Source organism: Bubalus bubalis, chromosome 13 (genome assembly GCF_019923935.1).
Source record: "Bubalus bubalis isolate 160015118507 breed Murrah chromosome 13, NDDB_SH_1, whole genome shotgun sequence".
Taxonomy (NCBI): Eukaryota; Metazoa; Chordata; class Mammalia; order Artiodactyla; family Bovidae; genus Bubalus; species Bubalus bubalis.
In genome coordinates this window covers 19,811,972-19,839,666 of record NC_059169.1, presented here as the reverse complement: position 1 = coordinate 19,839,666, position 27,695 = coordinate 19,811,972, and the positions used below count along the sequence as shown (strand labels likewise).

Here is a 27,695-nt window from a genome sequence, read left to right as displayed (position 1 = left end):
TTGCTTCATTTGCTATTATCTTCTCCCATTCTGAAGGCTGTCTTTTCACCTTTCTAATAGTTTCCTTTGATGTGCAGAAGCTTTTAAGGTTAATTAGGTCCCATTTGTTCATTTTTGCTTTTATTTCCAATATTCTGGGAGGTGGGTCATAGAGGATCCTGCTGTGATGTATGTCAGAGAGTGTTTTGCCTATGTTCTCCTCTAGGAGTTTTATAGTTTCTGGTCTTACGTTTAGATCTTTAATCCATTTTGAGTTTATTTTTGTATATGGTGTTAGAAAGTGTTCTAGTTTCATTCTTTTACAAGTGGTTGACCAGATTTCCCAGCACCACTTGTTAAAGAGATTGTCTTTAATCCATTGTATATTCTTGCCTCCTTTGTCAAAGATAAGGTGTCCATATGTGTGTGGATTTATCTCTGGGCTTTCTATTTTGTTCCATTGATCTATATTTCTGTCTTTGTGCCAGTACCATACTGTCTTGATAACTGTGGCTTTGTAGTAGAGCCTGAAGTCAGGTAGGTTGATTCCTCCAGTTCCATCCTTCTTTCTCAAGATCGCTTTGGCTATTCGAGGTTTTTTGTATTTCCATACAAATTGTGAAATTATTTGTTCTAGCTCTGTGAAGAATACTGTTGGTAGCTTGATAGGGATTGCATTGAATTTATAGATTGCTTTGGGTAGTATACTCATTTTCCAATCAAAAAATGGGCCAAAGAACTAAATAGACATTTCTCCAAAGAAGACATACAGATGGCTAACAAACACATGAAAAGATGCTCAACATCACTCATTATCAGAGAAATGCAAATCAAAACCACTATGAGGTACCATTTCACACCAGTCAGAATGGCTGCGATCCAAAAGTCTACAAGTAATAAATGCTGGAGAGGGTGTGGAGAAAAGGGAACCCTCTCACACTGTTGGTGGGAATGCAAACTAGTACAGCCACTATGGAGAACAGTATGGAGATTCCTTAAAAACCTGGAAATAGAACGGCCTTATGATCCAGCAATCCCACTGCTGGGCATACACACTGAGGAAACCAGAAGGGAAAGAGACACGTGTACCCCAATGTTCATCGCAGCACTGTTTATAATAGCCAGGACATGAAAGCAACCTAGATGTCCATCAGCAGATGAATGGATGAGAAAGCTGTGGTACATATACACAATGGAGTATTACTCAGCCATTAAAAAGAATCCATTTGAATCAGTTCTAATGAGGTGGATGAAACTGGAGCCTATTATACAGAGTGAAGTAAGCCAGAAAGAAAAACACCAATACAGTATACTAACGCATATATATGGAATTTAGAAAGATGGTAACAATAACCCTGTGTACGAGACAGCAAAAGAGACACTGATGTATAGAACAGTCTTATGGACTCTGAGAGAGAGGGAGGGAGAGGGTGGGAAGATTTGGGAGAATGGCATTGAAACATGTGTAATATCATGTATGAAACGAGCTGCCAGTCCAGGTTTGATGCACGATACTGGATGCTTGGGGCTGGTGCACTGGGACGACCCAGAGGGATGGAATGGGGAGGGAGGAGGGAGGAGGGTTCAGGATGGGGAACACATGTATACCTGTGGCGGATTCATTTTGATATTTGGCAAAACTAATACAATTATGTAAAGTTTAAAAAATAAAACAAAATTAAAAAAAAAAAAGAAGTACTTGGAATGAAGTCTTTGATATATGGCAAAACCAATACAGTATTGTAAAATAATTAACCTCCAATTAAAATAAATAAATTTATTAAAAAAAAATAAAATCCATCAACCCTTCCACAAGATTCCTCACCTTCCCCCCTGCCATTCTTTTAAAAACTAGGGGGGCCAATTTCAATCCCACCCACTGCTATTTGGTGGTATTTTGATTTCTTTTTTAGGTATTATGCTATTTTTTCCTTCTTTACCACTGACATCAGCTCATTTCATGTGATTATGAAATACATTAAAAAAATGTATTTAAAATATTATTTTAAACTGGAGCCTATTATACAGAGTGAAGTAAGCCAGAAAGAAAAACACCAATACAGTATACTAACGCATAAATATGGACTTTAGAAAGATGGTAACAATAACCCTGTGTACGAGACAGCAAAAGAGGCACTGATGTATAGAACAGTCTTATGGACTCTGTGGGAGAGGGAGAGGGTGGGAAGATTTGGGAGAATGGCATTGAAACATGTAAAATATCATGTATGAAACGAGTTGCCAGTCCAGGTTCGATGCACGATACTGGATGCTTGGGGCTGGTGCACTGGGATGACCCAGAGGGATGGAATGGGGAGGGAGGAGGGAGGAGGGTTCAGGATGGGGAACACATGTATACCTGTGGCGGATTCATTTTGATATTTGGCAAAACTAATACAGTTATGTAAAGTTTAAAAATAAAATTAAATTAAAAAAAATATTATTTTATTTGATCATGAATTGTTTGTCTTAAAAGGCCTGTCTAGGTGAAAGAGTAATTTCTCATACCCTGTTCTTACAGGAAGAATTTTAAACCGTTTCTCCAAAGACATTGGACATATGGATGACTCGCTGCCCTCATCATTTCAAGTTTTCTTTCAGGTAATGTATCAGCCCTGTAAGAGTTCTCCACAGGGAAGAACAGACAGCCTGTTTCTCAAGGCTTTTTCACAGGGGCTGATGGTGGGCCTTTCAGCCTGGTGATGTGTCCTATAATCTTAAATAAATACCATGTTTGTGAAAGAAAGATGCGGCTGTGATTGAGAGGCTGAGTTAACATGAGTAACACCTGGGGCAGGAGTGTCTACACAGTCACGTCAAGGTTAGTCTGAAGCAGTGACATGCTGGGTGAGTGGTTCTCCCTCTGCCTTCCAGGTGTCTGGTGTGGATTCCCTTTACTTTAAGCATATTTCATAATAGAAACAAGCATCTCTCATGGAAAGATTGCCAAGATGAACTAAATTATGCACTGTATTACCATAAAGGACAAATATTTACTGCACCTTTTTTTCTGATAAAACATGTGTTACTTACAAAGAAAAGGTTAATAATAATAAGGTGACCAATAATACTTGAACAAAAACAATCATTGTTGTTCATTTGCTAAGTTGTGTCTGACTCTTTGTAACCCCATGGACTGCAGCACGCCAGGCTTCCTTGTCCTTCACTATCTCCTATAGTTTGCTCAAGCTCATGTTCATTGAGTTGGTGATGCCTTCCAACCTCATCCTCTGTTACCCCCTTCTCCTGTCTTCAGTCTTTCCCAGCATCAGGATCTTTTCCAATGAGTTGGCTCTTTGCATTAGGTGGCCAAAGTTTTTGAGCTTCAGCTTCAACATCAGTCCTTCCAATGAATATTAAGGGTTGATTTCCTTTAAGATTGACTGATTTGATCCCCTTGCAGTCCAAGGGACTCTCAAGAGCCTTCTCCAATGTCACAATTCAAAGGCATCAATTCTTCAGTGCTCAGGCTTCTTTATGGTCCAACTCCCACATCCATACATGACTACTGGAAAAACCATAGATTTGACTATATAGATCTTTGTTTGCAAAGTGATGTCTTTGCTTTTTAATATGCTGTCTAGCTTAGTCATAGCTTTTCTTCCAACCAAGGAGCAGGCGTCTTTTAATTTCATGGCTGCAGTCACTGTCTGCAGTGATTTTGGAGCCCAAGAAAATAAAAGTCTGTCACTGCTTCCTCTTTTCCCCCTTCTATTTGCCATGAAGTGTTAGGACTGGATGCCATGGTCGTTTTTTGAATATTGAGTTTTAAGATATCTTTTTCACTCTCCTCTTTCACACTCATCAAGAGGCTCTTTAGTTTCTCTTCTCTTTATGCCATTAGGGTGGTATCATCTGCATATCTGAGGTTGTTGATATTTCTCCTGCAATCTTAAATCCAGCTGGTATAGAGTCTTACCCTCCCTATTAATATTCAAGAATGTTAACACTAAACACCATCTCAGCACAATATCAGGCTAATGGAATTTCTTCTCTGGGTGTAGTTATCATATTCTGCAAACTAAATAATTATTCTGAATCGTGAAAAATCACCATGTATTCTCAAGTGAAAGATTCATCCAAAAAATTATTTCTATTTATTCATGTAGATTCATGACTTCTGATAGAATTCCCAACTGGTGCGCTTCAAGTGGGAAATAAGCATATCAAAATAATCATTCCCCTTATTTCCTGGAGCATCAGGACTTGGGTCACTTCTTCTGGGTCAACATGTTTCTTGTACACACATCATTGTCTTTGTACCATAGTGAGACAGAAGTAGAGAAGCACTGGCTATGGTTATATAGGCCATCAGATGGGCCTGAAATCCAATCACATGAGGAGAATTGTGTGTGTAGCTAGGATTAGGCTCAATAAAATTCATGAGAATGTGGAAGAAAGAAATGAGACTGGCTTCAAGGAAGGGATCTCTGTCACACACAGGAATCTGTTGTTTCCTTCTTTAGAGTGTTGACTTTTTGTTTGGATACTATTTTTGTCTTCTACAACTTCTGTTAACAGTTTGAGGCAGCTGGCAATAAAAGTCTCATAAATGTATATGTGTAAATAAATTTAAATATAAGCTCATACATTGTATATATGTTAATATAATATGTAATATCCACTATGAAACTGAAAGTTGCTCAGTCATGTCCAATTCTTTGCAACCCCATGGACTATACAGTCCATGGAATTATCCAGGCTGAAATACTGGGGTGGGTAGCCTTTCCCTTCTCCAGAGAATCTTCCCAACCCAGGGATTGAACCCAGGTCTCCCGCATTGCAGGTGTATTCTTTACCAGCTGACCCACAGTGGAAGCCCAATATCCACTATAAGGCTGGTTAGAGTATGACCTGTAAATAGAAATAAAACTCTTATTAAAAGCCTATTTGAATTGCTTCAGAATTTAGGAGCATGAAATCTGAAGGCCCTAACTTGGGAGCTTCTGAGAGCAACAGTTACAGGTCTTTAATGGTGACTCAAGGAAAAAGTATTGGCACAGCTCATGTGGAGCCCTTCATTTTGATCTTACCTCTTCTTCCTAGGTTATCTGCCATCTGGGTTGGTCATAAAAGGGCCTTACCTAGGGAGAGCCAGCCTATTGAAACTGGTGAATATTGTCCAATAAAATAATGTGAGTCTACTAAAAAACTGTAATTTGGATTTTTTATAATTGACATTTCAGAAGACCTTTTTTCCTGACAACTACTGATGGCAAACTTCATGACTTAAGATCACACACAGAAGGAAGGACCCCTCCCCATGAGAAAGGGGTATAGCAAGGTGGGATGCATTAGTTAATCCTATGGCTATAAGAAATTTTTCAACTGTAAGTATAATAGAAGGGAGGTCAGACAGACCTATATTTCTCCACTTATGATTGGAATTTATTCCTTCAGATTCCATGCTCTTCATTCTGAGTTTTATATTGATACCACAGCAGATGGGGAAAAACAGGAAAAGCACATGTCTCCATCCATATAATGCAGTTTGGTTCACAAGGGCTCCTGGACACAGAGTCACAGTTCTGGACATTTTCTTCTCCTTTCAGGCTCCTCTACATACAACTGTGTCTCTGGGATTCCCCGAGTCAGATTCTTCCTGTCTTTCTTCATGACCTGTAGTACCTTCCTAGGAAAACTTAGGACAACCACTTACCCTCCTAGCTTACCATTTTCTTACCTATAAATGGAAATGAAAGTTCTTGCTTTTCTCATTCATAAATGGTTGTGAAGAGCATCTGAGAAAACTTATCTGGAATAGCTGTGAAATGATAACCCAAGTCTCTCTGATATAGGCATTACTCTGCTAATGCATCTCCCAGAGACATGCTGGGAACAGCTGCCCTGGGCAACAAAGTGTCGAGGCTCTGGGTTGGTGAACATGAGGTGCTGGTTCTAAGAAGACACAGAACACCTGGTGCTAACTTGGACAAGCCATTCTACTTTCTCAGCCCAGCTCCCTTTTGGTCCAAGTTTCCAGGAATTGTGATTGCTACCCCAAATTATTCATGTCATTCTCTGTTTCTCTGGCCTGTGAAATTCAGTTGTCAATCTCTTATTCAAAGTTTCAATAAAGGATTCCCATGTTCTCCCCTGTGTTTCCCCAGTGCCTTGTGCAGATCACATGGAATTGTATCCATCTGAGATCATAAACTCTGGAGGCGTTGGCCCAAACTCTGTGAATCTGTATATCCTCAACTTTTGACCCCTTTTCATAACAGGCTAGATACTAAGATAGATACTACACATAGATACTAAGTGCTGGTTGCATTCCTATCACCTGAAACTTTTCATCAGGGTGTCATACTTTTCCTGATAAATATGTATGTCTAAATCAGCATCAATCAATGATTTGGGCTTCTATTCTACCTGCTGTGTTTTTAGACCAAGATCATTTCCCAAGATAAAATCACCTCATGGAACGATGTGATGCTTAAGTGAATGATTATGGAACTCTTACCACAGTGCTGTGTATAGAGTAAACACCTGGTAAATGGCACCCCCTGTTGTTATAATCACTACTCCTTAAAACAGTCATTTTTATCATAATGATAAAAAATTTAATGTATATCTAGAGGATAAAATTAAAAAAAACACTTCATGTTTTATAAGTTGTTTATTATCAAAATTCTTCCCCAGATTTCTAGGAAATACCAAAAACTGGTTTTATCACATTTCTCTTCTTTTGTCTGCTCTTTATTGGGCATGCTTATGAACTCTGAAATTCCTTAAATAAGGTATTTAAAAGAAAAATTTAAGATAAATTAGGAGGCTCAAATAAGTAAAAATAATTTTCCTGGACAATAAATAGTTGGAAGTATGTTGGGAACAAGCTTAAGTATGTTCTAATGGCTCGTGAGTAGACTCCCTGGCTCCATGGCTCAGGCTTTGTGGTTTCCATCAAGCTCCTTTTCCTTTTTCTGTGCCTCACTGTTTCCATCTGTAAAATGAGATAATACTATTACTTGATTGGGCCATTGTGAGGAGTAATAAACTAATACATGTCAAATATTAAATGTGCAGCCCTGTACAGAGTCAGCACTCAGTAAGTGTTAACCATGGATAGAAAACCAGGAAAGAAAAATTTCCACTTCCAAAAGTCACATTTGCATTTTTTCCTCCTTTGCTGGACACTAACTTTGTAATTAACCACTTCTTTATTCCCACCTGTGTAACTGAGGCTTCTTGTTTCCTCATCTGTGATGCCTACTCATTCATCTCTAGTAATACCTACTGACTCATGATAGTTTAGGGTTCAAGTCCTAGTCTCTCTGAACCTCAAATATTCTCTCATCTATTAAAATTAGTAATTCCTACCTTATAGGCTACTAAGTGTATTAAAAGAGTTAATACACAGAAGGTTCTTAAGGTTTTGAGCACACAGCAATCATGCAATAGAGCTTCCCAGGTGGCTAGTGATAAAGAATTCACCTGCCAATATAGGAGATGCAGGAGGCATGGATTGATTCTTGGGTCAGGAAGATCCCCTGGAGGAGGAAATGGAAACCACTCCAGTATTCTTGCCTGGAAAATTCCATGGACAGAGGTGCCTGGAGGGCTGTAGTCCTCCAAAGATTTGGACACGACTAAGCGACTGAGCACACACACATAATCTTGCAATAAATATCATTAGAGCCACCTATAATTTTATTTGTTTGGATGGCAAAGCTTTCTCTACTATTTCAATACATCTTTTAAGAAAAGAAGTTTAATCCCAACAAAATAGTCCATTAAAGTTAATTTTTAAAATATAAATTTAAATATAAATTAAATATATATAAATAAATATAAATTAAAAATAAATTTTAAATATAAAATATAAATATAAATATAAATGATACAATAGGCCAGTTAGACCTAATTGATATCCAATGTCCTATGGATATCAATTAGGTCTAACTGGCCTATTGTATCATTTAAAGTTTGTGTTTCCTTGTTAATTTTCTGTTTAGTTGATCTATCCATAGGTGTGAGTGGGGTATTAAAGTCTCCCACTATTATTGTGTTATTGTTAATTTCCCCTTTCATACTTGTTAACATTTGTCTTTACATATTTCGGTGCTCCTATGTCGGGTGCATATATAATTGTCATATCTTCTTCTTGGATTGATTCTTTGATCATTATGTAGTGTCCTTCTTTGTCTCTTTTTACAGCCTTTGTTTTAAAATCCATTTTATCTGGTATGAGTATTGCTACTCCTGCTTTCTTTTGGTCTCTATTTGCGTAGAATGTCTTCTTCCAGCCCTTCACTTTCAGTCTGTATATGTCCCTTGTTTTGAGGTGGGTCTCTTGTAGACAACATATACAGGGGTCTTGTTTTTCTACCTATTCACCCAATCTTTGTTTTTTGGTTGTGGCATTCAACCCATTTACATTTAAGGTAATTATTGATAAGTATGATCTTGTTGCCATTTACTTTATTGTTTTGGGTTCGAGTTTATACACCCTTTTTGTGTTTCCTGTCTAGAGAATATCCTTTAGCATTTGTTGGAGAGCTGGTTTGGTGGTGTTGAATTCTCTCAGCTTTTGCTTGCCTGTAAAGCTTGTCTGTAAAGCTTATTTTCTTTCATCACTTTAAGTATGTCCTGCCATTCCCTCCTGGCCTGAAGAGTTTCTATTGAAAAATCAGCTGTTATCCTTATAGGAATCTCCTTGTGTGTTATGTGTTGTTTTTCCCTTGCTGCTTTTAATATTTGTTCTTTGTATTTGATCTTTGTTAATTTGATTAATATGTGTATTGGGGTGTTTTGCCTTGGGTTTATCCTGTTTGGGACTCTCTGGGTTTCTTGGACTTGGGTGATAATTTCCTTCCCCATTTTAGGAAAGTTTCCAACTATTATCTCCTCAAGTATTTTCTCATGGTCTTTCTTTTTGTCTTTTCCTTCTGGGACTCCTATGATTCGAATGTTGGGGCATTTAACATTGTCCCAGAGGTCTCTGAGGTTGTCCTCATTTCTTTTAATTCTTTTTTTTTTCTCTCTGATTCATTTCTTTCTATCATTCTATCTTCTACCTCACTAATCCTATCTTCTGCCCCTGTTATTCTACTATTTGTTCCCTCCAGAGTGTTTTTGATCTCATTTATTGCATTGTTCATTATATATTGACTCTTTTTTATTTCTTCTAGCTCCTTGTTAAACCTTTCTTGCATCTTCTCAATCCTTATCTCTAGGCTGTTTATCTGTGATTCCATTTTGTTTTCAAGATTTTGGATCATTTTCACTATCATTATTCAGAATTCTTTATCAGGTAGATTCCCTATCTCTTCCTTTTTTGCTTGGTTTGGTGGGTTTATCCTGTTCCTTTACCTGCTGGGTATTCCTCTGTATTTTCATCTTCTTTATATTGCTGTGTTTGGGGTGGCATTTCTGTATTCTGGCAGTTTGTGGAGTTGTCTTTATTGTGGAGTTTCCTGGCTGTGGGTGGGGTTGTATGGATAGCTTGTCAAGGTTTCCTGGTTAGGGAAGCTTGTGTTGGTGTTCTTGTGGGTGGAGCTGTATTTCTTCTCTCTGGAGTGCAATGAAGTGTCCAGTAATGAGTTATGAGATGTCAATGGGTTTGGAGTGACTTTGGGCAGCCTGTATCTTGAAGCTCAGGGCTGTGTTGCTGAAGAATTTGTGTGGTATGTCTTGCTCTGGAACTTGTTGGCCCTTGGATGGTTCTTGGTTTCAGTGTAGGTATGGAGGCGTTTGATAAGCTCCTGTCAATTAATGTTCCCTGGAGTCAGGAGTCCTCTGGTGTTCTCAGGATTTGGACTTAAGCCTCCTGCTTCTGGTTTTCAGTCTTATTTTTACAGTAGCCTCAAGACTTATCCATCTATACAGCACCGTTAATAAAACATCTAGGTTAAAGATGGAAAGTTTCTCCACAGTGAGGGACACCCAGAGAGGTTCACAGAGTTACAAGGAGAAGAGAAGACAGAGGAAGGAGATAGAGGTGACCTGAATGAGATGAGGTGGAATCAAAAGAGGAGAGAGAAAGGTAGCCAGAAATCACTTCCTTATGTGCGCTCCACAATCTAGACCACTCAGAGATGTTCACGGAGTTATACAGAGAAGAGAAGAGGGAGGAAGGAAACAGAGGTGGCCAGGGGGATAAAGGGATTAATCAAAAGGAGAGAGACAGATCCAGCCAGTAATCAGTTCCCTAAGTGTTCTCCACTGTATGGAACACTGAAAGAGATTCATAGAGTTGGGTAGAGAAGAGAAGGGGGAGGGGGAGATAGAGGCGACCTGGTGGAGAAAAAGGAGAGTCCAAAGGGGGAGAGAGCAGTCAAGCCAGTAATCTCACTCCCAAGTAAAAATGGGTACTGAATGGGTTCTTAAAAGTACAAAATTGATAACAAATCCAAAAAGGAAAGATTAAAAATCTAGAGTAGAGGTTGGATTTTCAAAAATACAATATTAAAGGGAAAAAAAGTCACAAAAATTATAATATATATATATATATATGAAGTTTGTTTTAAAAAATAGGGTCTCTTTTTTTTGTTGCAAAGTAATAGTAGGTTATAAAAATGAAAATTAAAGGAGTAATAGAGGACTTAAAAATTAAAAAAGAATTAAAAAATTAAAGAATGATAGTAAAAATAGTAAAAATATATCTAGGACTTTCTCTGGTGTTGTTGTGGGTAGTGTGGGGTCAGTTCATTTTCATATAGTTCCTTGATCTGGCTTATATTTCTCAAGATCTATAGGCCCCTTCCTATGTAGTTTGTACTAACTACAGGATTTTAATCTGTGGCACCTGTCACTTCCAAGGTGATTCCCTCTGCTTTAGCTTCTTCTGTTTGCTGGTCTGTTCAGTGTCTAATTTCTGCCCTGACATAAGGAGGCGGTGGTGGATGCTTTTTTAGGCTCACTTGTTCAGTGGTGCTATGGGGAGGGAGGGATGCTGCAAACAAATAATACTGGCATGTGCTTGCAGTGTCTTGGCCACACTGGGTTTGACCCCGCTCACGGCGTGTGTGCTTTCCCTGTCTACACTGCTTAGGCTCAAGGTTGCTCTGCTGGGAACTGTCTGAGGCCGGCCTTGGGTTGTGTGCACTTCCCAGGTCTAAACCGCTAAGGTTCAGGTACTCGAGTAGACCTCAGAGGCACAGACTCAGTTGGGCCTGCGTTTTGTGCCCTTCCCAGGTCCAAGCAGCTCTGTTTGGCAACCGATGTCGCTGCGACTTATCGCCTCCCCTGTGTTTGCCGCTTGGTTTTCTTGGTGCATAACCGGCTCACCTTCTCAGGCGGATGTTGACTGTCCAGAATCCCAAGAAATCTGAGCAATGAAGCCTGCTTGCAGTTAGGTGGATAATGCCTCTCTGCGGCCGCGATTGCCCCCTTCAGGCTCTGGCTGCCCTCGCCTGCCTGTCACCGGAGGGGGATGGTCTGCAGCCGGCTAGCTCTGCAGTCCTTTGTTCTGTGAGCGTGCCTGATGGCGTCTTAGGTTAAGGTTTTTCTCGTAGCTCTGCTCAGTCCTATTCTGTGAGCGGGCCTGAAGGTGTCTTAGGTTAGGGCTTTTTGCTGCTGCTGCTGCTGCTAAGTCTCTTCAGTCGTGTCCGACTCTGTGTGACCCCATGGACTGCAGCCTACCAGGCTTCTCCGTCCATGGGATTCTCCAGGCAAGAACACTGGAGTGGGTTGCCGTTTCCCTCTCCAATGCATGAAAGTGGAAAGTGAAAGTGAAGTCCCTCGGTTGTGTCTGACTCTTAGTGACCCCATGGACTGCAGCCTACCAGGCTCCTCCATCCATGGGATTTTCCAGGCAACAGTCCTGGAGTGGGGTGCCATTGCGTGGTAGCTATCCCACAGTCTGGTTTGCTAGCCCAAGTTAGTTCCCTCAGATTGCCCTCGGGACATTCAGGCCTGGTCTTACTCTAAGCAATGCAGCCCGCGCCTCTCTGCCCAGCCCCCGGTTGTTAGTGGCAGGTGCAGGCATCTGCGCTGCTTCTCTGCTGGGGGAGTTACCATTGGGCAAGTAATCTGTGGGTTTAAATTATTTATTTATTTTTCCTCCCTGTTTTGTTGCCCTCTGTGGTTCCAAGGCTCACCACAGACTCAGCAGTGAGAGTGTTTCCTAGTGTTTGGAAACTTCTCTCTTTTTTACGACTCCCTTCCCAGAACAGAGCTCCATCCCTACCTCTTTTGTCTTTCTTTTTGTCTTTTATATTTTTTCCTACCTCCTTTTGAAGACAATGGGCTACTTTTCTGGGTGCCTGATGTCCTCTGCCGGCATTCAGAAGTTGTTTTGTGAAATTTACTCAGCGTTCAAATGTTCTTTTGATAGATTTGTAGGGGAGAAAGTGGTCTCCCCGTCCTATTCCTCCGCCATCTTAGGACCGCCTTCCTAAAGTTTATTTTTGAAAAGAATTCTAGATAATGAGGCCCCTGTATCTGTTTTTTACTCTTTCAGACATTTCTACAAGTGATTGGTGTGGTGGTTGTGGTGGTGATGGTGATTCCTTGGATTGCTATACCTGTGATTCCCCTTGGCATCATTTTCTTTTTTCTTCGGCGGTATTTCTTAGAGACATCACGAGATGTGAAACGCCTGGAATGTTCAAGTGAGTACTGGGACTCTCAGGTTGGGATGGCAATGCAGGTTGGCTGCATTTATACCATAATTAACCACATCCCTGAAATCCTGCAGAATATACCTTTTGGAATTTCTCCCTAAGTCAGCATTAGCTAATTGCATATTATGGGCCCTGTGAGTCAGAGTGACCCTTAAGCCAAGTTGAGCTAGTGACAGGTCAGCTGCAGCTTTGCATTTTAACACAAGGACAAATATAAACACCATGAGGACAGGGGCCATTTCTGTCTTCTTCATGACATACTTCCTAACACAGAACAGCCACCCAGTAAACAGTTTTCCAAAAAATAATATGTTTCATCATGTTGGTACTATTGTAGAAGGAAAATAGGGAAATTTTCTTCCCTTGGAGTTACTAGAAATGATAAGGAAAGGAAAACATTAAGAAAAGGAAAGGAGGCATCAGGAAATGTACTCATATGTCAGAGGTGATATTTTTAGAAAATACATTCTTTCACATACTCCTAAGATGGTAAGTAAGTTGTAGTTGTTAAATGTATTGACAAGATAAGCCCTGTTATTTCCAGGTTTGCTCTTTATCATCACCAGTATTTGAGATGATGTCACATTATGGTCACCCCTCCCCAAGACTGTTCATATAAATGATGCTGGAAATAATCCCTTTAGGAGGACCCAGGAGGCGAATCTGTTTAGTAGTTTTAGTTTATCACTTTTAGTTTATCACTCCATTACGCTTTCTAGTTATAGAATAATGGGGAACATTATTTTATGATTAATCATTCTATTCTTCAGGTAGTCACAGAGGATGAAATAATCCAGAACTTATCTCATCATTAAGGCACAGACATATTTCATCAATATTAAAACAAAAAATTATAATGAAAGTATAATTGTTAAATATTTTAAAAGAAGGTATAATGACACCAGACAGAAAATAAAGGAAGAAGATGTTTGTATTAGAAACCTTAACCATTTTACTGCAGATAGTTACTGCAAGTTAATACCAACTTAACTTTCTAGAAACCAAGCCAAGAAGAGAAATGTATTGAGTTTCATTCTTCTCTGTATCTGCTAAGTGGAAAAACCTAAGTTAATTGAGACAAAGGAGTTTTTGGTGGTGAAATTTGTGTTTCATTTTTAATAATAAACTCTTGAGAGGCATTCATCCTATGTATTTGCATAAAGTACAGTTGGTGTCATAAAAGCTATAGAAAAATTTTTCAGTCAAGAGAACTAGCTAAACTCCCATGAGGTATGGGTTTTGTGAGGTGCTTGACTGTATTATGGAGCAGTAGAGTCCAGACATGTGTGATATTTTGCTGATGTGATTTGGTAGGATGGTAGGACCTGGGAAAACAGAATAGAAGTGATGAGCTGCATTTAGTCTTTTGTGTAGACAGGGCTTCAATCATTTTATGATTTGAAGTCAGCCATGAAATGGAGTCATTCAGCAGTCTTGTTCAAAGCAGGTTGTTCCATTCAAAGAGAGATTGTTCCAGAAGGAAGGTTTTTCAGAGATTTTTTGACTGGAGCATGGGCCACTTCCCATCCACATGGAAGTGGAGAGAAGGGCACCTCCTGAGGCCTTTTTCAAAAAGCAGTGCAGGATTTCACCTGGAGAGTCTGAGAACTTTTTGGCCCCATCCCTGTAGGAGTATTTAGATTTTTTGCAACCTGGTAGGCTGTAACAATGTTAGACAGTAAATTCAATCCAAATACCCACTCCTCTATACCCCAGGTAACCAAATGAGATGGCCTGTTGATTAGAACTGTTTATGTTCTCTCTCCAGGTTGTGGGTCTGTGCCATAAATAATAATACCACTTTTTTCTCTATTTTCTCTATGCAGTAACTAATAGTATATTTTAAGGCCACTGCTGGAGCCTCCAGCTAAAAGGATCACTATAACCAGAAGGCATAAGCCTACTTCATTCCTGTGCTCTGAAAAACTGCTAAAATCCTGAGGTTTATATTCAGATCCAGCTGCCTACCTTTCTGGAGCATTATGTTGACTTTTGTCCTCTTAGTGACAAATCTGCAGCTGATCATAATGGTTTTTCATTTTTATAGAACTGAGCATAACCAAAATGCAAAACCAGGATGGCATTTGGTTGCATTTATCTAGCCAAACTTATTCATTTGGCAGTGCCTGAATTATGAATCTGTATCAAATCCTATCTGTAAGGATTCTGTGATCAACTAGCAATGTCTTCCAGGGACATTGCTGAGGAAGGGTTAGCACATGTGCCACATATATTCAGACCACGGATCCTCAAGTCTGCTGTTTTAAGGCATTCTCATGCCGGATTCCCTGGGACTTTATTCAACCTAAGGTCCTTAGTATGGTGTATGGTAATGGCTAAGGCTGTTGGATGTTAGCTAAGTAAGATTTGAGGGTTTTCTGAAGGTAAACAAGGTCTGGAGAAAAGTGCGTTTAGTCATGCATGGACATCCTTAAACCTGATTATTCTCCCTCTGAGACACTGCTGTTATGATTAAAGGCACAGCCTTGGAAATAAGACAGAATTGGGTCTGACACTCAGCTCTACCACTTAGATGAGTTAATTTGCTTAATCTTGGGCAGGAAGTACTCTTAATTCCTCAGCCTGGTTTTCCCTCTGACACAGGTATACTAATACCTGCCCTCTGGGGCTCTTCGGATTTCTTAAATTGAAGCTTGTAAAATACTTGCTGTGCTGTGCTGTGCTTAGTTGCTCAGTCATGTTGACTCTTTGTGACCCCATGGACTGTATCGCCAGGCTCTTGTCCATCGGGATTCCAGGCAAGAATACTGGAGTGGGTTGCCATGCCCTCCTCCAGGGGATCTTCCCAACCCATGGATTGAACCAACATTTCCTGCCTTGCAGGTGGATTCTTTACCATCTGTGCCACCAGGGAAGCCCATGAATACTGGAGCGGGTAGCCAATCCATTCTCCAGGGGATCTTCACAACCCAAGAATTGAAACAGGGTCTCTTGCGTTGCAGGCAGATTCTTTATCAGCTGAGCTACCAGGGAAGCCCCAAAGTACTTGCTAGTGACTACCAAAGGCACCAGAACTTTGAACATGAGGGTATTTTAAAAATTGTATTTATTTGTTTTTGGCTGGCGTGCTGCGATTCATGGGGTCGCAAAGAGTCAGACACGACTGAGAGACTGAACTGAACTAAAGTCTTTGTTGCTATGCAGGTTTTTCTCTAGTTGTGGTATGCGGGCTTCTCACTGTGATGGCTTCTCTTGTTTCAGAGCACCGGCTCTACGGGGCTTGGGCTTCCAGTTGTGGGTTTAGTACTTGTGGCTCCCAGTCTCTAGAGCACAGGCTCAATAATTATTGTTTAGTTGCTCTTTGACATGTGGGATCTTCCCAGATCAGGGATTGAGCCCTTGTTTCCTGCACTGGCAGCCAGATTCTCATCCACAGAGCCACCAGGGAAGTCTAAATGTGAAGGAATAAGAACATAGTAACAACTGGCAGTTCTCACATAGGTGAATGATAACCTGGTGCAAAGGCTGCCACCTTAGGGTCTTTTCCTGTGGTTCCCTGCCCCTGTCCCCCCACCCCAGGGAAGATCTGCAGTCCAGGTGGAATATGTCCCCAAGTGTCCTCAGGGTTGTGGAGACACAGCCGTATGTCATGTAAACTGTAGGGTTACACGTGTCTATGACTTCTGACTGATGTAATGGCTGTTATATAATCTGCTTCAGGATCATGAGCTCAGTCGTTGTGGGGAAAAGGGTGTTATGTTGGGCAAGGTAAGACCAGAGCCTTGACATTCCCTCTCCTCATGTACTAGTTAATTTTCTTTGCAGACCCTCCAGTTCCCTCATTCTGGCATTCTGCTCACCCCTAGTGGGGTTTGAAAGAAACAGTATAGATTTTCACAGGTCAGCATTCCTTCTGGCCCACTGTAACTCTTGGGCATGAGGTGAGGTAGGTGATGGGATGTTTGGTTCTCTGGGGTTCAAGGCTGAGATGATACCTGGTTTCTAAAGTTGACCATTCCCGCTGAAGAGAATCAGCTGCACTTTGATCTCCTGGTGAGGGAAGCAGGTGGAGGAGGCCACGCTGAAGAGTTCGTTCCAGGAGTCTCCCTGGGGGAACAGGCGCATCTACTTCCTGCTCAGAAGCCTTGTCTGTGATGAATAGTATTGACGTCACATTTGCTTTGGAAACCACAGCCTGCTTCTAGTGAGTTTTCTGTGTTCTCTGAAGCTGGACTCTTGACATCCTCCTGACAGTGTAATGGGCCTGAAATTCACCTGTGTCATCGCTGTGAGCCCCTGCTTCCAGAATAATTGAGTTCTGGGGTCTGGTTGGGACACCTGCTGGGAATGCAGAAAAGGCCTGGAGAGAGTTCCTAGCCTTTGTTATTTGGAGCATGAGCTCAGTCTTAAAAGTGCTGTTAAAAGTTCATATTGCTATTTTAAAAGTGTAAAGTTAAAGCTAAAATAAATACAATTAAATGTTACTCAATAGAATAAGGGCCTCCCAGGTGGTGCTAGTGGTAAAGAACTCACCTACCAGTGCAGGAGACTAAAAAGATGCTGGTTTGATCCCTAGGTCGGGAAGATCCCCTGGAGGAGAGCACGGCAATCCACTCCAGTATTCTTGCCTGGAGAATCCCATGTACAGAGGAGCCTGGTGGGCGAGTCCATAGGGTCATGAAGAGTCAGACACTACTGAAAAGACTTAACATGCAGGCACCAAGATAGATTCAAAGAGAATCTTTCATTTCTAGGTCGTTAAGGTGAAGCTTGACGTGAGCAAGAGTTTGAGCGGCACATGGAGAATTCTCTCCAGAAAGGGCGTCATCCCTTCTCCCCCAGGCAGCCCAACCAGGAATTCCAGTGTGATGTTTGGCAGAACGTGCAAACACAGCACACGGAAGGCTATGGGTTTCCTTGCATTCAGCCTCCCTGACTTTCTCTGTCTTGTGTCTGTCTCTGCTTCCCCAGCACAGAGCCCAGTGTTTTCCCACTTAGCATCTTCTCTCCAAGGACTCTGGACCATCCGGGCGTACAAAGCTGAGCAGAGGTTTCAGGAACTGTTCGACTCACACCAGGACTTGCATTCAGGTTTGTGAGTTTCTGGAGATGATTTCAAAGGATGGGATGTGCTGTCATCTGAGGCCTGACCTCCCTGTCAGGTGGCCTGGCTGGCCAGCACCTCACTCTGTGCTGCCCCATGTCCCCCTCTGCACACCTGCCTCCCCAACCTCTTCCTCTCAGCACCCCTCTGTGTGCCCGTTTTCCCTCTTCTCCCCAGACTGACTTCCATTGTCCTTCCATCATGGTGTCCTATGGCTTTCTGTCCCTTTAGGACAGGAGTCAGTATACTTTTTTTTTTTTTTCCAAACAACAGATAGTAAATATTTTAGACTTTGTGTGCCATTCTATCTCTGTTGTAACTTATCAACTTTGCTGTTGTATCACAAAAACAGGTAAAGATAATACATCAGCAAAAGCACATGACTGTGTTCCGATAAAACTTTATTTACAAAAGCAGGTGATGGCCATTCTTGGCCCACAGGCTATAGTTTGTCAACTCTCTTTTCAGAGCATGCAGGGCAGCAGATTTGATTGAGATAAATCATTACCTAATTAACAGATTTTTAACTCACTTGGTTTATATTATTCTGAGTATTGGTAATATTTTTCCCTAGGTAGGAATTTTAGAATTCCCTCTAAATCTGTAAAATCCTGGCCCATCTCTCCAGTCTTTATTGTATCTTAAACATAAAAAAAAATGGCATTTTGAAAGTCACATGCAAATCCAGTTAGCTTATGGTTGTATAGATGCTGGCTCCTAAGAATAAACACTGTGCAGGGCCCTGTAGTAAGTGTGGAGGTGCTGGAAACAGCGTGTGAGCTGTGCTCTCTGCTGTCAGAAAGCTGGGAACAGTTGGCCCTGAGAGAGGATGAGCCTCACATTGAGGCCTAGCACTGTAGGAAATGCACCAATGAGACCATTTTTCCATTTTCTCCATTGTGATCATATTACTGTTTATAACCTGTGAGTTGAATTTGTTTCTTATTGAAGTATAGTTAATAAACAGTAGTATGTTAGTTTCAGATGTACAGCAAAATGGTTCAGTTTTATATGTGTACTTTTTAAAGATAATTTTCCATCATAAATTATTATAGGCTATTGAATATAGTTCCACACAGTCCCTGGCTTGATTCTTCTGTGTCCCATATGTTATCTGGTACCAAAACAGCTTTTTGGAACTTTCCTGTTCCTTGAGTGTATAACTTTGCCATCCTACTTTGTGCAAAAATCTTCTGTAGCTCATCTGAGCAAAATGGTCTTTCTTGTTCAAAGCAGTTAACATGGTTTTTCTAACTTATTCATTATGCTTATTATGGTTTACAAATCCAGAGGCCTGGTTCTTGCTTTTGACTGTATCCCGATGGTTCTCTTTGCGTCTGGATATCATCTATGTTATCTTCATCAGTCTTATTGACTTTGGGTCCCTGCTTCTTGCACAAAGTAAGTATGGGTGTAAATAACTATTTATGGTGTGGTTAAAATTTATAGCTGTATTTACAGTTATTATATTAAGCTCTTGCTGCCTTGTCTAACAAGTACAGTTTGGTGCTAATGAATTGTATTAAAGCATTTGAAGCATGTGATTCCACAGTGTGGCCCATGTAGAGAGGTCATTTGGATCTTGATGGGACCTTTTATTCTCTTCCTTTTCTTTGAATGAGTGGATGTCTACTCAGCAATAACAAGCTGACCTTAGAAACTTTCCCAGTAGTGTTTAGTAGTTGGATGGAGAGAAGCAAATTTATCATAAAGCTTTTTGTCCAAGTTAGAACTTTATATTTTGGTTTTAGGGCTACTGGGGTCTCTTGGTTGTAGGTGCTTGGTGCACTGGGATGAGAAAGATTCTCTGTAGCAAAGGACACAATCCTCATCGCTGTGTGGGTATCAGATGAGCAGGTGTTGGGGTATATGGCATGAATTTACCAGCCCTAAATATTCTATAAGAGCAATATTGAATTACAGTCTTTAATATGGAACAATGAGAATGGTATTTTAATTTTAAAAGCACTGGATTTTAGAAACCATTGCCTTGTTTTTCATGGTTTCCAGCTATGGCTGCATTGGACATAGAAAGTGAAATTGCTTGATTGTTCTTGAAACCACAATGACAAAAGTCTTAATAATAACATTATTCCTCATTGTCTACTGTATATTGACAATATTGAGATTAAGTTCATTTACTAGTCTTTCTGAATTCATAGTGGTTTTAATTTTTTGGGTGGGAGGTTTTAATTGTATTGTGGACTCAATCAAATGATAGTAAAAATATAAGTAATATTGTTATTATATGTAAGTGATTTAAATATTATAAAGGAGTTATATTAATAAAGTGATAGAAGGAACTGGCCTCAAGGTCAAAAACAGGACTGACATTTTCCCCCTCTCTTCTTCCTCATTTAGCTTTGAATGTTGGGCAGGTTGGCCTGATACTGTCCTATGCCCTTAACGTCATGATGGTGTTCCCATGGTGCATCAGGCTAAGTGTTGAAGTTGAGAATATGGTGATGTTTATCTTAACATTCTTAACCTTGTACTACATCTTGCCATTAAAAAGTATAAAAGGAATTCTTATGTAAAATATTAAAACTTGTTTTTACATCTAGCTCACAGAGTTTTTATATTCTCCTCCATCTGTTTAAAGCTACTGTAAAAAAGTACATCTTTTACTCAGTCTTATGTGTGCCATGTCAGCAGGTTTTTATTCATCACAAACTGTCTTCAAATGTAATAAATGTCTCTGTAGGAGGGAGGTTCTGAAATCTTGGAGAGAATATAAACCAGTTTGTGGGGAGGTTGTTTATTATTGTTTCTTAACTGGTAATTCCTCATTATTGGTAAATGAAGAATTCAATATTTTGTAGTTCTTTGTTTAATTGATAGATATCTGTCCCTGCCTCATTTTAGCATTTATTCTTGTATGTGTTAAACACCTGAATGTGCTGGTATCCCTCCTTTTTGGTAGAATAAGCCACCTCTCTGAATGTGCTATCAAAGATGTCAAGTTATTTTTGTTTAGGAGGCCTTGGTCAGTATTTAAATTATATACTCCTTTGAGTATTGCATATTGTCCCAAAGAGAGAAAAACAATAAAAATGCAATATTTGCACTTCTCTCTTCTAATAGAGTAGAAAGTAAGAAATTATTAAAATGAGGTTTGATGACCATCCAGTTCTACTCCTCTGTAACACGTGGCCCTTTTATAACCACTGATTAGTGCTCATAAGTATTCTTTTCTTTGACAAAATTCTTTTTATTCAGATGTGGAAAGTGAATAAATAAAATCTTTGCATTCATTACATAATTCTTTTAGTTTTAATATAATGCTGAAGGAAGTAGCCCTAAGTGAAACTGTTACAGGATGATGAATAAGTTTGCAAATCATCAAAGGAGTCATCACATTCCTACTTCAGTCCTTCGCAGATGCTAAGACCTGGAATATTCTTGATCATATAAAAAGCAGATATAAAGATATAAAAACAGAACACCTTATTTACAGTCTCTGAACATCCATAAATAAAGCCCTCTGCTCCTAACCCACATGATGTCATATATGTTTCAGATGATTTCAGTAGAAAGGGTGATAGAATATACAGAGCTTGAGCAAGAAGCACCCTGGGAACTCGAGTTTCGTCCACCACCAGACTGGCCCAACAATGGAATGATTGCCTTGAGCAATGTGAACTTCAAGTACAGCTCAGATGGGCCTCTGGTATTGAAGGACCTGACAACAGACATTAAACCAGGAGAAAAGGTTTGTTTAAGCCATTTGCCTCTTTAAAATTCAGCAGAAGATTTAGGGCCACATCTGCTGTTGACTTTCTTGTGTGTGTTGGGGGGACTCTTTGTTCTTCATGGATGCAGATTAGATCAGTGACATCACAGGTGAATCTGTCTTGAAAACTGACCAGGGAATGGGGATCTCAGTATTTCTTTCCCTGTGTTGTGAACTCCCTCATGGTGGTTTGTGGGTCCTGAGCTCCTGACCCAGGACACTATATTGACACCTGATTATTCATGTGGATTCTGAGAAGCCAGCCTTGACTCACTGTCTCTAACTCTCCAACATCTCTTTTTTTCCCATTCATTCTTCTTTGTATTTCTGAAATCTTCTCTTCTTCCTCTGATGCCCTTCAGCTATGGCCTCCTCTTTTGTCCTTTGGCCCTTCCCGTAGACTTGTCCTCCATTAACCCACACTGGACTGTCATCCTCCTGCCCTGCCCCCACAGACTGCTTATTTCTGAAGCATAGATCTGATCCTTACTGGACTGGGCGAGCTGCTGCTGGAACCATAGGGCAGCCCTAGATCCATTCTAGCAGGGATTGTGTGGCCAGCTCAGAGCCACCAGAGAAGAGCCCAGAATCATGATTCAGTCAGGGGTGAAAAACCAGAGCCCTCCATGGAGGCAGAGTCTGGAGACTCACTCAGAGTTGATGAAAGCAAACCGAGAGGAGCAGGGAAGATTCCAGGTGGAAGGTGGCAGAAAGTCTTGTGATCTGGTCCTGTCAGCACCCATGTCTGCAAGTGATGTTCCTTTCCCATGCAGCTTGAGGCCCTCAGCTGGGGCCAGGGCAGAGTCTTGAAGAACAGACTAAACCAGAACAGACAAGGCAGTAGGCATCTCTTCCCCACCCACCTCTCCAGCCTCAAGTCCTCATGTTCACACACCCCCCAAGACTCAGGTTGTGTGTAGATTCTCCTGAAGTACCACATCCTCCCTGCTTCCAGTGTGCACACAGTGCCCTCTCTACTTCAGAGACCTTTCCCCTCGGTCATCTTCTGGTTAAAGCCTCCTCATTTTCTGAGTTAATTCTAATGCATCTGCTTCCCAATTCCTCCTAATGTTGTATACCCTTAAGATAGCATTTATTGTACACCTGGGTGTTGGTGATGGACAGGGAGGCCTGGCGTGCTGCAGTTCATGGGGTCGCAAAGAGTTGGACACGACTGAGTGACTGAACTGAAATTGACTGTGCTTATGCAGCATTATTCATTGTACCTAAAAGCAGGAAGCAACCCAAGTATTCATCAACAAGTGAATGGACAAATAAAATGTTATTCACTCACTGTCCCAGCAAGCAGTCCCTCAGCACCCTCTCTGTGCCCTGGAGAATGCCATTTTCTGGGGAACAGAGCTAAAAAGAAGATGCTCCCTGATCCATACAATGTAATATTATTCAGCCTTAAAAAGGAAGGAATTTCAGACCCATGGATAAACCTTGAGTACATCATACTAAATGAAATATGCCAGACATACAAGAAAAAAATACTATATAATTCCATTTTTATGGGGTTCCTAGAGTAGTCAAATTCCTAAAGACAGAAAGTAGAATGATGGTCACCAAGGACAGAGGGATGGAAAGTAGGGAGTTATTGTTTAATGAGTATAGAATTTAAGTTCTACAAGACAAAGAATAAAAGGCAAAAAATATTCTGGAGGTTTGTTGCACAACAATACGAAAACTTAAGACTAAACTGTCAATTTAAATATAGTTAAATTGGCAAAGGGTATGTTATATGTATTTTACCACAACTAAAATAAAAGAGAGCATCTTCACATGCTTTGTAATTTTTAGTCTATATCCCAGAATGCCCTAAGGCTTCTAAAGATCAGGGAACATCTTATTTTTAGCTCTGTTTCCTAGAAAGTGTTCTGCAGGGTACACAGAGTGCTGAGGGACTGCTGGCTGTGAGACTGAGTAATACATGGGTAAGTGCAAACAGTAACCAAAACATACACACAAGGCAACTCCTTATAAGTAACCAGTTTCCTAGATGTGTTAAATACTTTAGGCACTGATGTTTAAAACTCTATCTACCTCAGACCCACCTGGTGGACCGTAGCCATATTTAATGAATGATACCCTTGTCACTCTGTGTGACTCTATGGATTGCAGCCCTCCAGGCTCCTCTGGTGATGGGATTTTCCAGGCAAAAATACTAGAATGGGTTGCCATTTCCTTCTCCAGGGGGGTCTTACCAGCCCAGGGATTGAACACAGGTCTCTTACCTCTACTTGCATTGGCAGGCAGATTCTTTACCAGTAGCGCCACCTGGGAAGCCCCTGTGACGTGAAAGAATATTAAATTTAATGCCCAAATGATATCCAGGGCCTGGGAGGACATGGCAACCTACTTCAGTATTCTTGCCTGGAGAATCCCCATGCACAGAGGAACCTGGTGGGCTACAGTCCAGAGAGCAGCTTCAGTTAGTCACATGGCAAAAGGTTGCTCCTCAGTATTTCCAGTTTCAGTGTAGGTTGGGAAAATAGTAACTGTACCTCACGATGCAATCCTGTCCTTAAAATCACCATAGGTGATGTTTGCTTACTAGCAGTTAAGTATGCCCATCAGATTTCCCATTGTAAACATAATTCTGTCAATTTGCTCCTGTCTTAAATTTCCCCCAAAGACATCAAATATGAATTATCTATATCTTAGGGACATAACATATTTGTATTCTTCTACCTTAAAATTCTCAAATCATAGGACTATCTGAGCTTCTAAAATGTTTGAGGGATGATTGAATCTGGAGACTGAATTAATAACTGCAGTTACTTGACTTTTGATTTGTGTCATGGTCCACTCACAGTATCACCGTTAGTTTCATTTCTGTGTTTAAAGATTATAACCAGGCAGCATGTTCATGAAGTGATTTCACACCACCATCCTCAGGTTTACTCTCCTGCTCACTTGTCCCAGGCCCCGTCACTCCTGGATATCCTTTTGTGTTGGATTTGATTGACTGAGGTTGCTGGGAGTGAGCCAGACCAACAGGAATGGGGCTTTACTCTCTTCATCATTTCCTCTGCTGTCCCAATTCCTGGAAGTTAGGGTAAATGGGAAAAATTAATAGATACTATGTTGGTTTCTAATTTATAGAAGAAATAGCAAGCAAAAAATATCTAGGCTTCCTGTGTAGATATTGAACATGGGTTGAGTTTTTCATTTAGATGATTTGATGGTTTATTTGATCATTTTAGAGAGTCCTAGGCTATTTTAAAGCATTTTTCGGCTCTAGGGGTAGATTGATGTTGGTTTGTTATTTTTTTTTTTTCTTGCTCAGAGTTATTACTTGGATAATACATTTTTATAGATGTTTACTAGACCTTGATATAATGTGCAAATATGTTAGTTTCCTACATTTTCTCCTTGTTTATATATTCCCTCAGCAACTCCTCTCCCCACTCCCAAATTGTCCCCCTTTCTCTACCAGCTTCCTAATTTCTCATGACTCAGACTGTGGTGCCAGGGTCAACAGCACCTGCATCTCCTGGAGCTTCTTAGAGATGAAGAATCCCATTCTCATCCACTTCTTGACTCAGCATCAGATTTGAACAAGTAAAAGTAAAGTCCTAGTAAACTCCTAGTAAAGTCCTTTCTCTCCCATAGACAGTCTTTGATGACTCATAACCCATGATTTCCATGAAACATTCTTTGACAGTTTGAAATTGAGCTCATGAATCACCCAAACCCCTCTTGTGCCTGAGCATGAGACTCTAGAAAGTTCTGTATCACTTACCACCCTACAGATTCATATTTATATTTTTCAAATCATGCCTTTACATTATAATCTAAGACTGTGTGATTCCACTGCATTTCTTTGCATCTTTTCAGTGAGTCTGTCTTTATCACAGGCAGTTTTCATCCTGCTCCAGCCTTCCCCACACCAGCCTCCTGCAAGGACTGGAAGGATTTCCCACGGGCTCAGCCCTGCCTGGACCTAGAATCAGAGACAGCCCCGCACAGCAGTGTATGTACAGCTCTTTCACCACCTGATGGGATCAAAAATGAGTCTTTCTGCCCTCAAGCAGTGCCTGAGGTCTGTTTGGCCTGTTTCCTGGGGAACCTTGTGTCCCACTTAGCTGTAGGGTTCTTCCCCAGCCCACCTGTAGGTGCTGGTTTTTCCTGCTGACAGCCTGCCCACCTGATCTCAGTCATGCTCTTTGTTCAGAGATTTTGTCCTTCTTGTCCCACACACTATACTTGTATCCACATCTTGCTTAAACTCTCTGGCCATAGGATCTCCATGTTAGGTCTGTTCCTTGAACTGTGGCTACATCTCTCCCCACTTTCTCTGTTCTAGTTAGCCAGAGGGACATAATAGGGAGTCAGGCCAACCAGGTGATAAAGAGGCCATCAGCAGAATGGAAAAGAACCTGACATATATGGAATGAGTCCCATCCTGGCCCTTAAAAGCTTTATTATTTCAGGCAGACTAGTTAATCTAACTAAGCCTTGATCTTCTCTTTTGAAAAATGGAGGTGACAGGACCTAATCTCTAAGGTAGTTGTACAACTTAAACAACAGAAGATACATAAAACACCCAGCATGGAGATCAGCATGCAGTACATGCTTGGATAAAGATAGCTGTCATTTTCATAAGGTGTAAAATGACCATAACCACTTATACTTTGTTTACTTATAAACTATCTCATGAAAATGAGCTTAGCCATTTGCAATTGTATTTATGGCTATAGAATCCATCTGTTGTGCCTGTTTCTCTGTCCAGCTTATCACATTCCTAGACAATATAGTAATAGATCATACATTCTCCAGCCTGAGTTAAAAACCTCACCTCCCTACAGAAGCCTCTTTTGCACAGGACACCATAGGTAATACAAATAATACAAAGGCAAATCCAATGCGTATCCTACTGTCAACACACACAGTCCAGTTGAAGAATAAGAAAAAGGCTGTATTAACTTTGTAAGAACTTCTATGGAAGTTTATTAAAAAATGGTATAACATCTGTTAGGATTGAAACAAGCCCCCATGAAGGGAGAAGTACAGAATTTCCAAGGAATTACACAGGTAAGGGAGGCTTTAGTGACTTGTGGTTAGAATTTTAGCAGGTGGAAACATATGTGAAAGTCATTCCAGGAAGTGAGGCTTGCATAAGCAAAGCACGATGCTCTGATTCTGTGAATGAAGACCTAGGCATCTGATATTCAGTTAAGTGAACTATCAGATGTATAGCACACTTTCATGTTCAAGTCCACAACTACCTAGTGACCCCAAATAAACTGACTCATGGATGTGAAGGATGGAGAGGTCAGATATCCTGGGGTGGAGTGATGGGCACAGAACCGGCCTTCATGAGGTTAATCTGAGAAGTGAGAGCACGTGCACCAGAGTGGGCAAACGTGAGAGGCAGGGAGCCAGGAACTCTTGTGCCTCCAGGAAGATGTCCTGGGAACGTGACTGCACTTTTTGAAATCAAACTGATGTAAATTAAAACTAAGTTATAACACATGGGTTTGTGAATGTGCAGGGAAACAGCTGAGAGTAGAAATTGCTATCATATTTCTTGAGATAGTTTGGCAGTACTTAAGAGTCTACTTTAAAAATGCTCATATCTGTTTCTTGGCAATTCCACATACGAGAACTTATCTTAAGAAAATAATGACAGTTGTTTGCAAAGATTTGGCTTCAAGGATATTTAACACACAGTTATTTATAATAGCAAAATATTAGAGGCTGCCTAAATATCCACCAATAGGGGGTTTATTAAATAAATTATCAAACATACTATAATATTATATAGTCATTAAAGTAAATATTTTTAGTGAATATTAAATGAAAACATTGCAATATGTTCATATCTCATTTTGTTTAAATGAGTTTTTGTCTTCAACACACACATATGGACACACACACAATCCAGAAAGAAAATACATCAATATCTTAAGAGTGGATTTATTGGTGTGCAGGGGTGATGACTAGTATTTATTTACTTTCTAGATTTATCTGCCCTGATTATGATTAATAAAAAGATTTGTTTGGTTTTTTAAAAGCTAACACAGCGTGTTACTCACATAATGATTATGGTCATTAAAATAAGGGATTGAGTCATGAAACATTACAGGTATAGAATCTGTAGGCCTTGGTACCATGCTGGAATCAGGGAAAGCTGGAAATAAAGTGGACAGTTGAGTCTGGGAAAGAAGTAATGAGATTAAAGTAGGAAAGTCAGAAGAAGTGGCTGTTTTGTGGGGGCATTTGATGTTAATCATGTGGAGCTCAATGTATCACTATGGAGATAGATCTGGGGGCAAATGTCAACAAGTTGGTGTGGTTGTCAGAGACCAACCCTGGTCTGGTTGGAAAAACAGAAAGGAGCAGT

The 27,695-nt window shown here is 40.5% G+C and overlaps 1 protein-coding gene across 1 annotated transcript in view; it reads left to right on the top strand.

Annotated features, from left to right (window-relative positions):
* LOC102395698 (ATP-binding cassette sub-family C member 4-like) overlaps positions 1–27,695 on the top strand; it is a 312,677-nt gene that overhangs the window by 229,909 nt on the left and 55,073 nt on the right. The window contains exons 20-25 of the mRNA XM_045162476.1: positions 2,501–2,580; positions 12,383–12,533; positions 17,478–17,597; positions 18,901–19,011; positions 19,972–20,072; positions 21,131–21,322. Of these exons, the coding sequence (XP_045018411.1) occupies positions 2,501–2,580; positions 12,383–12,533; positions 17,478–17,597; positions 18,901–19,011; positions 19,972–20,072; positions 21,131–21,322 (755 nt within the window). The remainder of the gene's footprint in view (positions 1–2,500; positions 2,581–12,382; positions 12,534–17,477; positions 17,598–18,900; positions 19,012–19,971; positions 20,073–21,130; positions 21,323–27,695) is intronic.